Here is a 16,896-nt window from a genome sequence, read left to right as displayed (position 1 = left end):
ATGCAATCATGGGCATCCTATACTCAAAACAATGCTCATAGCAATTGTTGAACCAATAATTGTCAAACAATTTCAACCTTAAATTATAATGGCACCTGTCTGTATAAAAATTAACAAACAATCCAACAATTCTCTTGTACTTGTTGTATACAAGCCTTTCAAACTCACTGATAAAGTTGAGATACAGGCATTGGAATGGCCTGTCACTGGCAAGCACCCACTGCATTTCAGTTTCATTCTGCACAGCAAACAGGTCATACTCGGACAGGCCAAAGAATCTAAGCTTTAAATCATCAACAAGTGACTTAGATTTTATGTATTTTGAAATACATCTTCTCTCAAAAAATCCTGTGTCAAGATTATCCATGCAATTAGATATGATACACACTGCCTTCTATAAGTTATTTGCTCGCTGCTGCTGCTGCCTTGTATTCCTCAGAAACTGCTTATGTGCTCAAAACTTGTTGTACCTGTTAAACAAAAATAAATATTAGAATTTTGTTATGTTTATTATATAAAATTTCTTGGGGTTCAAATCAAAATTCTATGCTTAATAAAAAAATATCAGTTGGGTTCAGCAGTGTGTTTTGTATATTTAGTGTGTGTGTGTGTGTATGTGTGTGAATATTTTTGGCTTTGGTATTTATATAAAATTTCTTGGGGTTCAAATCAAAACTCTATACTTAATAAAAAATATCAGTTGGGTTCAACAATGTGCTTTGTGTGTGTGTGTGTGTGTGTGTATGTGGGTGGGTGTGGGTGGGTGTGGGTGTGTATGTGGGTGGGTGTGGGTGGGTGTGGGTGTGTATGTGGGTGGGTGTGGTCAAGGTCAAGGTCATCTCAAGGTCAAGGTCAAGGTCAAAATAATCGAAAAAATAATCGAAAAAATAATCGAAAAAATAATCGAACAAATGGTCAAGGTCAAGATCATTTCAAGATCAAGGTCAAGATCAGTGTGTGTGTGTTAATACGTTTGGCGTAGTTTTAGGTGTGGGCAAAAAAATATCAAGAGGGGCATATTTTTGACAGGTTTATGGACAACAATCTCACAGAAGTGCCTTTTGTAATTGTAGACAAATCAATCTGAGGGGGGTCATACTTTCTCAGGAAATTCCCGAGGGCATTTTTACAAAAATCTTGGAATAGACAGGGTTCCACACTTGAGCAAAAAGCTCATATGGGCATGTTGAGCTAGTTTTAAGTGTAGGCAAATCTGCCAGAGGGGGGCTCATACTTTCTCGGGTTTATAATAGGGCCAATTACACTACTTTCCCTGACTTTTTTTGACACCTAAATTCCCTGACTTTTCCCGGTTTTCCAGGTCTGTCGCCACCCTGATATTTCAACTTTTAGTTTCTTAGATATTAAACGAGCAGACAAAAGTTTATGAAGAGAAAAGTAACATGCATTTCCTGAATTAAACCTACTTTTTATTTCCTCTTTAATATAATTTCCATTTGTTAATATTGCTCCTAAGTATTTGAATTTGGAAACTGGTTCAAACGAGTTATCAATAATTAGATTTTGATTATTACCTAACACTTGGTTTCGGCCTGTAACCATATATTTAGTTTTCTCTTTGCTAACTTCCAAACCTATCTCTTGCAGTTTTGAAAAATATTTTAGCATTATTCTTAATTGTACGTATATCATCCCCAAATAAGTCTACATCATCTGCATATGCTAATAACTGAGTCACACCATTTAATTTTAGTCCTTTGTTATTCTTTTACATTCCTAACAGCATATTGTATGGCAAAATTAAAGAGCAATTGAGATAATTCATCTCCTTGTTTAAACCCCAAATAAACCAACCAACCAACCCTATAGAACAAATTAGAATGTATGCGTTCCTTGATCTTTAACAATCCCACAGACATAACCCAAAACGTGTCAATTGACACATATATATTTTGATTTCAATAACACGTTAACGTGCATAAACTGCAAATGATGCACCTTTTAGTGTGTCAAAATACACATAGGGATGTATTAAAGGGTATTTTCAAGAGATGAAGTTCCGTGTGATGGACTAAAATGCATCAATTTGGAAGATCAGACAAGATCATTTCAAAGATAACGAAATAACACATTTACCTGTATCAATTGATGCATTAAAAGTGAAAGTTTGTTATCTTCTAAATGATCTTGTCTGATCTTCCAAATTGATGCATTATAGTGCATCACACGGAACTTCATCTCGTAAAAATACCCTTTAATACATTCCTATGTGTATTTTGACACACTAAAAGGTGCATCATTTGCAGTTTATGCACGTTAACGTGTTATTGAAATCAAAATATATATATGTGTCAATTGACACGTTTTGGGTTATGTCTGTGGGATTGTTAAAGATCAAGGAACGCATACATTCTAATTTGTTCTATAGGGTTGGTTGGTTGGTTTATTTGGGGTTTTAAGTCCACTTTATGCACAGTAAGGCTAATCGGGACTGGGCCTACAGTTTAAAATGGGATCCGAATCACTATGTGCGTCCACCGGTTATCGAACCCGGGACCCCTTGATTACAAGGCAACGACGCTACCACTGCGCCATCGGGAAGGCCCTGTTCTATAGGATCACGTAACAGGACCGGAACCTTTTTTTCTCGCACAATTTAAATTCGTACCAAGTTGCTAATGGTTTCATTTCAATACAGAACTACGGCCCTATTTAAACTGATCCGGAAAAAAATGTTCGTTGACCGTATTTAAATTCATCAGGAAGTAAGTGTCCTGGACCGAATTTAAATTCATCTGGAAAAAATATTCCTGGACCGAATTGAAAACTTTACAGATGAAAAGGTTCCTTACAGTCCAAAACCCATTTACGCTTGATGATTTTCTCTTCTGAACGACAAATGAATTTATTTAAAATTTCTGGATCTTTAACAACCCTGGCCCAACAAATGCAGACGCTGTGGTTGCTGCGTAGGCGGGAAAGTTGACTACACATACAAATAGAATTAATCCGAAGTTACAATTCAAGGTTGACCAGGACTTTTATTTATAGACAGGAAATATACATACAAATGCATAGAGACACCAAACTATGTCAGTTTTTCAAAGTATTCCCCCAGAATACCCAGACACCGTTGCCATCGTTGTGTAAGTTCCATGATGCCTTTGGCGTAGAAAGAAGTAGGTTGGTGTCGTAACCACTGCAGGACAGCGTTCTTAGAGTTCCTCATCTGTCTGGAAGCGCGTCCCGCCCAAATGCTCTTTAAGAGCCCCAAACAAGTGGAAATCACTGGGGGCTATATCTGGGCTGTAAGGACTGTGGGGTAAAACCTTCCAGTGCAACTTGGTCAGTGTTGTTTGAGTCAAATGGGCCGTGTGTGCCCTGGCATTGTCATGGAGAAGAATGACATGTTTCGACAACATTCCAGGTGCTTTATTCCGAACGGCCCCACGTACAGCACCGTGAAGCAGTGTTGAGTAATACTGGGCAATAATTGTGGCACTCTTCTCCAAAATATCCACATGGATAACTTGCTCAACGCCGATATTCACCGGAGTGACTGCAGTTGGGCGAACGTATCCGTGCGGTTCATTTGATACCAACTCCCGACCTTCACTGAACTGTTGACACCATTCGTACACTTTTGTCCGTGACAGTGTTTGTTCACCATACTGTGCTTGCAGTCTACGCCAAATTTCAGCAGGTTTCACCTTCTACTTCACGAGAAATTTCATCATACACCGCCGTTCCACAGCAACAGATACACTATGCCGCCATCTTTGTTTACACTACTGCGCATGCGCCAAATGTGTCCCAAGGGATCATGGTTACTCGTAAGGAATCATGGTCTGTCCTGCCGAAGTAATGCAGCGCTACATTGTTTAATTAATATTTTACGCACGAAAGTCTTGCCCAACCTTGAACGACGCTTGTATATAGCGAATAATAGTTAGTTACATAATAATATCATGAAATATGGAGAGCCAAATTACTTATCAAGCATTTTCTGTTATTTGCCTATCCTAGTGAGTGGGAGGGAAAATCTTTTGCCCTTGGAGGTGAACACTGTACCTGGAAATTCGAGACGGCATTTCTAATTTTCATTTCAATTTGGGCTGACAACTCCGTGGTGGAGTGGTTAGCACGTTACGCTACGAAGCAGAGTGTCCGGGATTCGAATCCCGGCCTGTCTTCTTTCTAATGGTCCTTTCATCAATTTAATCTTAACTCATTCTCATCTTCACGATTAGCCAAAAAGTTTGAGAAAAGTGATGTAAAGTGAACCAAGTCAATAAATCATTTCTATTTCGTTATTTTACGCCGCTTTTCTACCTCTTGGGTTAAATACGACGATGAGATTGAATGATGAACCGAAGGAATAGCGATGCGAGAGACATGATGCAACCACACCTGTTAGAGGTCCGAACCTGGGACCTCTGGTTTCGTAGCGCGTTATGCTCATGCTTCGGGAGTGGAATCCTTTGAATGTATAACTATACAAGTAGGGTGAAAGAAAACAACATTGTACTGTGCAAAAAAGCAATGTTTAGTTCCTCTAAAGAAAACTACAATTATTCAGTAAAATTAATTTTGAAGGACAAAGCCTGCGAAGTGTTTTTCCATTCGGTGACGCGAGGTCATCACATCGAGTCCCATCTAGTTTTGAGAGTGGCATTCGCTTACATATTGATTTCAAGTAGCTTCCCAATTGTCCTCACGATGTTGGGACATTACAGAAATTTTGGAGTTCTTTCCAGGGATTAAACCTTGAACCTGTCGTACCAAAGACGAGAGCGCAATAGTTTTAGCGCGCGGGAATTTTGTTATTTCTATTTCCATCATATAATCAGTTTCGTACGCACAAAGATGATTACTTTTAAGAAATTATATGTGTGCATAAAATTTCATATATATCGTCATCATTCTCCAATGTGTACAGTACGATGCCACAAAAGACTCGGGCATGTCCCATGGGATAGTGATTAACGGTGGCGCCTTGCACTAAAGGGCGCCGGATTCGATTCTGATATAAACAATATACATGGGATGCCTATCTTGAACACATTACACAAACATTTAATTTTCGCACCGTTGTCATACTTGTACACCTGATTTCAACACCCTTTTATATCTAAACCCACGGAAGAGGGTTTTCTCTATTTCTCAATTTTCTTCGAGCAAATTTACAAATCTAAGGAGTAACGACTAATGAAATTGTTGTTGGTATCTCAAATCTGACATAAGAGAAAATCCATGGATTTTTAAAGACTGTCTAGATGCCATTAATTTAATGCGTTCATTGTGCATTTAGATTCCCGAATAATGGCCGGGGATTTCGCGAGTCTATATTCGAATTCGTATAGGGGGCTACAGGAGAATATAATGTTCTCTTCCAACAATATATATATATATATATATATATATATATATATATATATATATATATATATATTGTAGAGATATGGAGATTATTAAACCGAGAAAACCTCGTCATGTTAATATTCACACTTGTTTATTTCCTGGACTTGTCCGACCAGCGAGTGATCCCAAGAATGCGCTAACTTGTAACTTCCGTAAAACAAGGAACTGGAAAGGCAAACGCGTGGATCTAAACAGGATCTACCGCGTTTGAAAGGTTTAACAACCTTTCGACGCCTAGAATGATAAAAGCAAGCTCCTACCCGGAGCTCGCTCTCTTTTGGATTCTGACACTCATCGACGCTACATGGATAATTAGTCTAATTACTTTACAACACATTACACTGCTGAACTACGACGATGGAACACGAAGTTACCGCTGCCTAGCATGCTACAAGGCGCAAGGGATTGCTCGGTTTGGTGAGCTGAGGGTCGCTGGATAGAACCTTGGAACTGTCACGATTCGGTCTGCGAGAAGCATCAGGACAAGACATCACACACATCTACCAGGTATGAACAAGCGTGAATAACCTTTTACACCAACTTTCCATATCTCTACCCTCCTACGGAGCAGGTTCAGCCAACAGATAATATTTAGCTCTACCTAAATGTTTTAATGAAACTTCCCTGTGACCTCAGATCCCAAGTAAAACGGGATTACAACAAAATATATATATGTGTGTGTGTGTGTGGGGTGTGTGTGTGTGTGTGTGTGGGTGTGTGTGTGTGTGTGTGTGTGTGTGTGTGTGTGTGTGTGTGTGTGTGTGTGTGTGTGTGTGTGTGTAGGCCTATATGATATATTAATAGTTTGTTAGTTTTTAATGGTTTGATAGAAATAATCTTTAGTTTTGGGCCCACCCAAACTGATCAACCTAGCTACGTCCCTGGTCAGACACATTAATACCCACACGAATTTTACTTTCTGTTTCACTGGTGCATACTTTTATCATACTAACAAGCTTCTTAGGTATTCCAAACTTGACTAATATATTATATAATTTATCTCTCTTGACCGAATCATATGCTTTTTTGAAATCAATGAATAGCTGATGGACATTTTGATTATATTCCCACTTTTTCTCAAGTGTCTGTCTGATGTGAGAAATTTGATCTGTAGTTGATCTGTTATGTTTAAATCCACATTGATAATCACCTATAATGCACAGCCATGAAATTAGGCGAATGGCAGAAGTTCACGCTGTTGCCATGTCAGAGCACAACCCCGTGTGTTCAGAGGTTTAAGAGAATGAAAAATCTCATTGTTAAGCTGTAGTGGTTGGTCTTTGCAATCCACGTGATACAAACTGAGAGTATTTGCTCAAAACGTCAGAGATGACAACTGTATGCCCCTGAGAAGCCTGTTTGACGCTTGAACGAAGCAACACAGCAAAGTTGATGTTGCCACACAGTGCGCAGGAACCAGCAACTTTTGTCCCTCTCCCGCTTTCCTTTACCATATGTGGCACCAGCACAATTCTGCCTAGGCACCTATACTCATGGCTATATATTTAATATATTAAAGGCCAAATGCTACTTTCAATCCATGCTCCAACTTTTTGCAGTGGCTGCTAAAATATTTAAAACTTTAGAAACATTACACAAATGCACACTATACTCTGTCCCAGTAGTCTGTGGAGCAAGCAGAAAAACAAATCCTCTATGTAAGTAGTTTCACGTGAGAACATGGCCAACGAACATGTTTGAGAGACAGGGATTGCATGGAGGGGGCAGGATGACCACAATTCCCAGCCATTTACAGCAGCATGTACGTAACTCCATACACTTCTCTTTCTTCCCTTCTTTACAGTTATGCATGACTTTGCTCCACAGACTCCTGGGATATAGTATAATAACATACAGAACCCAAAAAACAAGACATAAAATATGTCCATCTGATAGACACAATAAATTGTTGTAACCTTTCTTCTTCTTCTGAGAAGACAACACTTACCTGCCATGTTTGTTTAAAGCAGAAAATCTTCCTGGGCCAAGACCCTGCATCCCACGTAAGAACCAAAGGAAAGTGTATTCATGCACAGAGTGATGAAAACAGGTAAGGAAGCCAATCACATGCTCTTATTTACAGCCTAATAGCATGCAGAAAAAACATGGTGCTACTGGGGAATTGCTAGAAAAACTTACCCACTTTCACACTCAAGTTTACAATGGCAAATGGCTAGAAAGAGGCTGAATGAGAATTGAACCTTCCACCTCATGAATACAGAGTTAACTCTTAGCAGACAGTGCCTCTCCTGTCTGTAAGCCTCTTTGGACAGAAGGTTTTCAACTCCATGCTTTTCAAATATGCTCAAAAATATTTTTAGAATCAAAGATCTTTGCTGTAGGCAGTTGGGGTTGTTTTTTCTTCTCTCACAGTATCTCACTCTTGTGGGAAGGGAAATTATATGCATGGTACGTTATTCCCAAGAAACAGAATGAGAAGAAAATTTAAATTTTACAAACAAATTCTTATTTAAATGCAGTGAGAAAGAGACAATCCTGACCATCTTCCAAACTCAACACATACACAAACATGGATGTCTGTTTCTCACCGCATCTCTTGCAAGCATTGGGCATCAAATCTGCTTCTGCTGGGTTTGCTGTCTTAAAAAACATATCATATCTTAAATTTTCTACAATATTCATGTAGAGTTCAACTTTTTACATGTAGAAGGCAAGGCATGATTCAACGCAGTGTAACGGGCAAAATTCTTTATTGTATTGGCAATAGTGACACCAGTCTCAAACAATTAGTTGCATTAAGTAAAATCCTTATTGTGCAGTTCTTCTGCCAAACAAGCCACAGAGATAGCGAGTCAGATACTTCCTCTAGGAAAAGTCAAAGGAAAGATACCATCTTTCCCTTATTCTGGTAAACAACACAATTAAATAGCAGGATGTGGCCTAGCAAACGCAAGAGTGAGATAATCTGTCATTAGAGGAGACGAGGTCAGATAGCAATCGCTAGTGCCCTCAACCAAGGTCCCCACGTGCACATGTGGTCCACCCAATCCCTCCACGTGCATGAGATAGTGATCACAATGATAGCTTGTCCTCTGAAGGGCAAGACAGTAGGAAATGGACTTATGCGAAAATGGCCACTGGAATAGAGAAGGTCTCTTGAAGGTTAGGGCAAGTATCGAGACACGCTGACTGAAATGGTATAAAAAATAACCCTTTTGGGAAAACAGCATCCTGTACCTGGGGAATTGCTGCCTGACGCTGATGGTGTCGCTTCTGCCAATCTTAGGTAAAAAGGACTTTACTATATTCTTCTATAGTATGGCACCTTAGATTATCTCTATTCAGTTACTTATAGGATTAGAAATTAGAACTTAGATTTTATAACTTAGTATTTTAGAACATAGTGTCTTAGAGGTCGGACATTATGCTACATGCGCATTACTGGTCTTATATATCTGAACTTACGGAACCTTGTGTAAATTAGAGAGAAAATAAACATTAGAAAAAATGTATTATTGAAGTATCCATGAACCACCCTGAGCATAACCCCAAGTGACGTCAAAGCTCCCTTGGCATTGCATAAGTGGTGGAGGTGCATACTGGGATTTAAACCGGACCATGCTAGAAAACTTAGCGGGATTTGCGCAGATTGAGGAAACTCTTACCAAAGCATTTCAGCCGCTATTACCTGTAGGCCAGGCATATCTTGATTTAGCAGCACGGAAAAAGAAACATACCGAGTCTATTGAAAATTACTTTTACGACATTCTCAAGTTATGTCAGAAAGCAGATCCCAACATGACGGACGAAGGTAAAATAAACTTCATGTGTAACGGGTTAGAAGCTAAGGACACAGAAAAACTCATAACTATGAAATCCAAAACGTTGACAAAATTTCCGAGCCCGCTACGACCGAAATTTTGAGAGAAATCAGAGAGAAACTCCTCAGCGCGAGCCTAGAACTCCATTTCCATATCGAGGAAACCGAAACGTGTAAGGGGAGAGCGTCTCAGGGGTCGCTTACGGCCAAGTCGAATAAAACCCCTGCATAATCAGCCTCATTGTGCATTCAATTGTTCTTCCTTCTCACAGCAAAATAAATACCAAAATGATCGTCCAACGATTAGCATAAACATTTTTCGGAAAAAAATTCCTGCCTTAGTTGACACAGGCAGCACTTGTAGTCTTTTATTCATTGGTATGCTTCCCCCAAATTTTTCTATTACAGCAAGGAAAACAGGATCTGTTACGTTATCCACTCTTTCAGGAGTAGCTAGCAAAAATACTCCTCGGGCCTCCCCGATGGCGCAGAGGTAGCGTCGCCGACTTGTAATCAAGAGGTCCCGGGTTCGATACCCGGTGGAGGCACAAGTGGTTCGGATCCCACTTTAAACTGTAGGTCCAGTCCCGATTAGCCTTACTGTGCATAAAGTAGACTTAAAACAACAATTCAATCAATCAAAAATACTCCTGTATGTGAATTTTATTTTTGGATCGGTCCTCATAGATTTACCATGCCCTTGGCGATTTGTGCCAATGCTTCATTGCGTAACAGGATTATATTAGGAGCAGATTTCTTTAATCGCTTCGTGACACACTTGACACCCTCAGGCTTGCATTTAAGTAGACGTAAACATTCATTTGTTCCGTATGTCACTGACGCAACTGTTCATACATGTTCGAACGAGATTAGGAATAGATATGAGAAGAAAAGACATAATAAATGCTCAATGATGCAAGAAACGCCAAATGACGACAATAGAAATAGGATTCAGTCAGAGAATCGAACTCTGGCCTTCAGTTTGAGAAAAGGCGATAAGGCAAACGATTTCAATAAAGTTTTGGAAGGAAATACGGTTCTGAATCATGAACTTCACGGTTCAGAGCACAGACTAAAAGAAACCATCATTATTCCATATATTTTACAAAAGCCTCGTAAATTTGTTCATTTTAATAGAACTAGCAACGAGGGACCTTTGCATCAATCTTCTTCGACAAAACATGTTGGGGAAAAACAGGAAACAGCTCGGGGCAAAACCGCAGATAAAACCTTTCCCAACAGCGAACATATTGCATCGCCTGATACCAGTGACGCAACTGATAAACCGCTCCCCAAGCAACTTCCGTCTTCACGCGGCGAGGAAGGGGAAGAAAGATCCCCAGAGGAACGTAAATTAAAGACCATCTCTTTGCATACGGTAACTTTAGAACCCCACCAGTATGCAGAATTAGAAATTTATTTTTCCAAATTTGTTCCACCTAATAGAGATTTCATTCTAGAAGCTCATGATGGTCTATATGACCAAAATCGTTGTCTTATGCCGAGACTCCTGATTAATACTACTACTACACTTTATGTTCCAGTCATAAATATGAATCACTTCCCGGTAGTCCTTCCCGCTAATTACGTTCTTGGACTTTTACATGAACCTGTCGATATTTCTTCCAATGCCGTAAATTCAAGTTTACAGGAAATAGATGCTATAAATATCGAACAGTTTAAAAGTACCTTGCAGAAAAGTGAGAAAGAGTTCGATATCAAAACAGACGTGGATATTTCACCTGAATTGTCACCTTTACAACGACAACAAGTAATAGAACTTTTGCAAAAGTATAGATCTTGTTTTGCAGCAACACCTGAGGAACTGGGAATTACAAATGTTTATGAAGTAAAGATTCCACTGAAGGATGACATACCGGTACGAAGAACCCCTTACAGAGTGTCCCCCAATCAACGGGAATTTATAAAACAAGAAATCCATAGAATGCTTGATCTTGGGATTATACGGGAAAGTGAGTCCGCTTACGGTGCCCCTATCCTGTTGGTAGGTAAGCGAGACAATTCTGTACGCATGTGTATTGACTATCGACAATTAAATGAGAAAATGATTGTCCAGGTTTGGAATCTCCCTACAATTCAAGATATTATTCATTATCTTAGTGGAGTCCAGTATATTTCTTATTTAGACCTTTTCAGTGCGTATTGGCAACTTTCAATCGCTGAAGAAGACAGACACAAAACCGCGTTCGTAACCAGTGAAGGTACGTTTGAGTTTTGTAGGTTACCTTTTGGTCTTGCAAACGCCCCTGCTGCATTTCAACGATGCGTAGATAAAGTATTTGCAGGACGCAAATGGAACAGTCTACGCGTTTTTCTGGATGATATAGTTGTTTTCAGCCCCGACTGGCCTCAACATTTAGAAAGGTTAGAGAAAACTTTTCTTCGCGCTACAGAAATCGAACCTCAAGGCGAAACCTTCAAAATGCCGGATAGGATATACAGAGGCTGAAATCCTTGGCCATATTATTGGTAGAAATCGAGTGGGAGTAAACCCTAAAAAGGTTTCTGCCATTTTAGATCTTCCACCTCCAAGTACGTTGAAAGGGATACGTAGCTTCCTTGGATGTTGCGGATTTTTCAGGCAATTCGTTCCCTCTTTCAGTTTAATAGCCAAACCCCTAACTGACCTGACTAAAAAAGGAGCCCCATTCCGCATGGGTGAAACCCAGTTGGCCGCTTTTAATAAGTTAAAGCAGTGCCTATCATCCGCCCCTGTGTTAAGTCATTTTGACCCCATACTCCCCATAGAATTGCACTGTGACGCTAGTAAAATAGGCTTTGGATCAGTCCTTTGTCATCGCATACCTGACCCTAATAACAGTAAGAAGACTATGGTACAACCAATTTCGTATTGCTCACAATTATTCACAGGTGCTCAAGTAAATTATAGTATTTACGAAAAGGAAGTGTATTGTTTAGTTTTCTCAGTTTTGCATTTTCGTCAGTATTTGACTGACACATTTTTCACCGCCGTGGTCGATAATTCAGGTGCGTGTTGGCTCCAGCGTAGCCGAGATTTGTCAGGGTGTTTATCGTGTTGGGCTCTACGACTTTCGGAGTTTAGTTTTCAAATAAAACACAAGCCAGGACGTTTACACTGCGTCCCAGATTGCCTCAGCCGGTCGCCAGTGACCGAGCTCTTTGATGAAGAAAGAGATTACGTTGATCACGGAGACATGGTAGAATTGCTGGATGATGATGAACAACCCAATTATTCCACTTTTGTTCCATCGAACTCGGAACCCAATGAGCGACAAGCAGAAATCAGGAAAAGACAATTAGCAGACCCCGAAATACGTACACTTATTTCACTCAAAGAGCGCGATCCAAACCACCTTAGCGTCAGATCAAGGAGTCCTATATAGGTTAAATAAGAATCGGAAATTGCTAGTTATTCCCACCAATATGATAGCAGATGTTTTGTCAGATATACATGACAGTCCATTCACTGGAGGTCATACAGGACAGAGCAAAAGTCTTCAAAAGGTATTTGAGCGTTATTACTGGAAAACTGCTCGTAGTACTTCATTACGTCCGATCTTGCCCAATTTGCCAAGAAAAGAATACGCCCACAGGAAAACGACAACGATTTTTACACCCTACCCTCTCTCCCTGGGCAGTGTAGGTGAGCGATGGTCTTCTGATATCTTAGGCCCGATCACTTCTTCTTGTGGGTACAAGTATATCATATTTGGTATTGATCTGTTATCTTCATGGGTCGTGGCCCAACCACTGAAAAGCATTTCTGCTAAACAAGTCGTGAAATTCTTTGTTCACAAAATCTTTACAGTTTTCGGCCCCATTCGGTCTATACTAACAGATCGAGGATCTGTATATCAAGCGGCCCTGGTCGAAAATGTGCTGGCAGAACTAAAAATTAAACATTTGAATACAAGTGGTTACCACCCTCAAACTAACGGGAATGTAGAAAAGTTAAATCATACTATGGCCACAATGATAAGTAAGTATATCTCCAAAAACCAAAAAGATTGGGTCTCATACCTCGATCTTCGTGTGTATGCTTATAATTGCAGTCCATTAGAAGGAATAGGTTTTTCGCCCTATGAAATTATGTTCGGACGAAAGCCCCAATTTCCTCTAGAAGTTGGCTTACATGCAAACCCCACAGACCCATTTTCCGATAGCTTTCGGAAACACTTACTTTCATTGCAGGAAATAACTAAAGAAAGGCAGGATAAGCGCCATCAACAAGGGAAACGACGTTTCGACGCTAATAGACAAAAACCAGCTTATGCAATCGACGATCTGGTCATGATACACATGCCAGCAAAGAAAAAAGGTCTTTCAGATAAGCTAAGACGTAAACGGTCCGTACCGCATAATTCATATTAGAGGTAGAAATGTATACGACGTAGCGAAAGTCAAAGGTAAAAAATGTCTTACGAATTAATCTAGCTCGAATGAAGAAATTTTGGTCACGAGATATAGCTTAAGGGACAAAAGGATTAAAAAGGTAACTCGATGTGTAAATACGCATCAGATTCTTAAAGCTTAAGTGGTAGATGTCATAACTTTCAAATTTCAAGCCCTATCATGAAATCTATAAATCTTGAAAATTGTTCATTTTTCGCTGAATAGCCCTGTATATGAGAAAAGAAAGAACGCTAAGCTAGCTAAAATTCCAACCCGAAACCCTTCGTTCAATCTTGAACTCATAACAGAGCCAGGCTAATTTTCCTCCTCCCTTTGATAATGCTCGGAAGACTGCAGCGACCGAGCTAATCTTAACACTTATCGGCTATTAGCAGCAGGACTTTTATTTACCTCGCTAAACTCGGCTTCTTTTTTTCTTTCAGTTGAATATCCTCCTCGTGGGATAATATCCATTTTGGCGCCTTGCTACACGATACAAGTACATAGCCTTGCATCCTACATTTCAATTTTTATCAAAACACAACTGACCGAAGTTTTTTTTTTACGACAGATGACGAAATATCGCTTTCTTTAGCCATTTTTTTTTATTTATTATTAGGAAACTCCAATCTTGCTGTATGATACTAGCTTCAAGATTATAATCGATTATTTCTTATACTCTAATTGTGTGTTAGTAAATTAGATGTAATGTATTTTGGCTTATTTTGACTCTTCTTATGTCTCACGGTAAAATTATTGTAGACGATGTTGCATTGCTAATTACTTCCGATGGACCCCAATTTCAGTCGGTTGTTGAGGAATTAGCGACCCAATTAAATGTGCCAGTTTCTAAAGTGCTCGAAACCCATAAAATTAAGAAAATCAACCAGTATTTGTTGCTTATGTACAAGACACAAACAGCGACGAAATTTTTTGACGATTGCACAGAAATTCTTCGCAACTTTGTGCGCATGCACATTAAAGCAGGCATTTACAGACAATTTCCTATTCATGCCGACTCTAAAACAAATGACGAAGTAATACAGTTCCTGAAAGACCTGGATGAATTCTTGCAGAGGGCTACTTCTTAAGTGATGTCTCCATTTCTGACAATACCTACTACCATTTTTTTGCATAGGCCTATACATTCCATAAAGTTCTTTTCATTTACCAAGCATACCTATATTTCCAGTATAGTGTTTAGTTTGTATATCGCGATTGAGTTGATAAGTAACGCCTCTGTAGCGTTAGATTCTATATTCAATAAGTAATCCTTTTAAGTGTTAGAATTTGAAACTACATTCCCCTTGTTCAGGTAATGGCCATTAATGTAGATACTTGGATAACCAGGTTGGGTTATGATGTTTTTACCTTGCCAGAAGTAGGCAATATTGCATCTTATGTATGTGAGGACGCACTTCAAAGTGAACTTTTGTTGTTCATTAAATACGTCCAAGCCTGCGACGCTACTTTGACAGAAAAAGAGGACTTTTTGTTTTCATCGTTTTTAAAGTTACGTGATTTTGTAGCTACATGTTATGAGAAATACTCATTGAACTGGAAGTTTGATTGCGACTTTCGTATCGCTGATAAGACCTTGGACTTTTTTGCTTATTAACCAAGTTAACTCCACAATGGATGTAGAGATGGATGAAGCAGATGAAGTAAGTATTTCCAGTCTCTCTACAATTCCCTTTCATTCTCCAGTAGGGAATGATTTACTTGATATTGATGTGCCTTTGGATGAGAGTATCCCATTCACATCTCCTTCCGAGTTTGATTTTGACTTACCAGATATTTTTCCATCACCGCAACCAGTACGAATGACAGATGCGGTGGATATCCAACTTTTATTTGTTCCATCCACCTACGATGGTGAAGTAGAGGCCCTCCTCTACAATTTCCTGGTCTTTGATTTTCCCATGATGTTTGTTGCACCCCGCAACCCCTACATTCACGCCGGATTTAACGTGTTAGATGTAGTCTTGCCTCGAGGAACCCCCTCCTACTTTTTTGTCATTTCTGACCTCATCATGTTTTTGAGACTTGCATTAGCATGCCTTCCCTCTCTCTCCTGGCGAGAGGACTGGCTTCGAGACTTTACACAGTCTTTCGGAGGAGGTATTCGCCGAATCATTAAGAATGCAGGTGACCTTTGGACCCTACACACACACTTCGATTTGAAGGATGGTATATTCCATTATTGGCCCTTATATCTGGAGGCCCGTCTGCCTCCATTCAAATGTAAATTCTTTAGGTTAAGTTTATTATTTCATTTACATGTGTTACTGTTTATTTGAATTCTTGTGTTATTTTATCTATATAGTTTATGTTAATCAATTTTTCTCAGAGATTTGTTTCTTCTTTGCTTCGAGACGAAGCAATACCTGTTAAGGGGAGTGATTCTTAGTGAGAATTGTGCCACTCATACTTTTTTTAGTTCCAGAAATGTCCATGATGTCACTCCTTCTGTTACTTTTTATTTTGGACTGGACGTGGTCTAGCCCGACCATAAAATTGATGCCTGGAGCATACTGGAAACAGCTCCCGCAGGTGACACTATACGAGGGGAGTGTCCCTCTGACATACACCGAAGATCTCACACCACCTATGGTAATCAACCCAGCAATACGGGACCTTACCAAAGGGGTGCAGATCAATCAGGTAGACGCATATCATGATATGCAGGTATTCAATACACTGGATAAATTGGTAAGTGATTATCAATCTTTAATGCTAACGCATCTAAATACCACAGGAATAGTATTCAACACTCCTACAGATGACTTTGAAAGAGTTAAGAGAGGCTTAGGTCTAAATTTCATTGGAAACTTTGCAAGTTGGTGTTGTGGAATTGTCAGTGAACAACAATTCCAACAACTCTTAGTAAACGAACGAACACTTAGTGCAGAACTTCATAAAATCACTTCAAGCCTAAAAGGAGAACACCAGCAACTACATGTCATAAGAACTCAGATTCGTGAGTCCATTAGTCAGACAAATGATACACTAGTAACCATGGAAAAACAAATAAATCTCCTACGAACTAGAATTATGGATGTATCTTCAGAATTAATTAAGGATGAAAATGCTACCACATATAAATTCTATCGTCTTGCCTTACAGTCAGTTATTTTACACCAAATAATTTTAAGTAACTACAGAAATTCAGAATTAAGAGAAATAAGAACCTCATGTTTTGCTAATAAAATTCCCTTAATTTTAATCACACCTCAAGTTTTGAGAAGACATTTAAAACGTTTACAATTTTCCTTAGGGGAAAAAGGGTTACCAATTAGCAGTTCCAATTTCTCAATTAATGAAGTATTACACCATGC

The 16,896-nt window shown here is 39.3% G+C and overlaps 1 protein-coding gene across 1 annotated transcript in view; it reads right to left on the bottom strand.

The window, feature by feature from the left end:
• Positions 1-417: 417 nt before the first annotated feature.
• Positions 418-16,896, bottom strand: part of LOC145981187 (uncharacterized) — a 52,464-nt gene continuing 35,985 nt past the window's right edge. The window contains exon 8 of the mRNA XM_083114319.1: positions 418-470. Within this exon, the coding sequence (XP_082970445.1) occupies positions 447-470 (24 nt within the window). The 3' untranslated portion in view covers positions 418-446. The remainder of the gene's footprint in view (positions 471-16,896) is intronic.

The sequence above is a fragment of the Lepisma saccharinum genome, chromosome 2 (assembly GCF_977018435.1).
Source record: "Lepisma saccharinum chromosome 2, izLepSacc3.1, whole genome shotgun sequence".
Lineage (NCBI taxonomy): Eukaryota > Metazoa > Arthropoda > Insecta > Zygentoma > Lepismatidae > Lepisma > Lepisma saccharinum.
The sequence above is the reverse complement of the archived record's forward strand: the minus strand, read 5'-3'. Positions and strand labels throughout refer to the sequence as shown.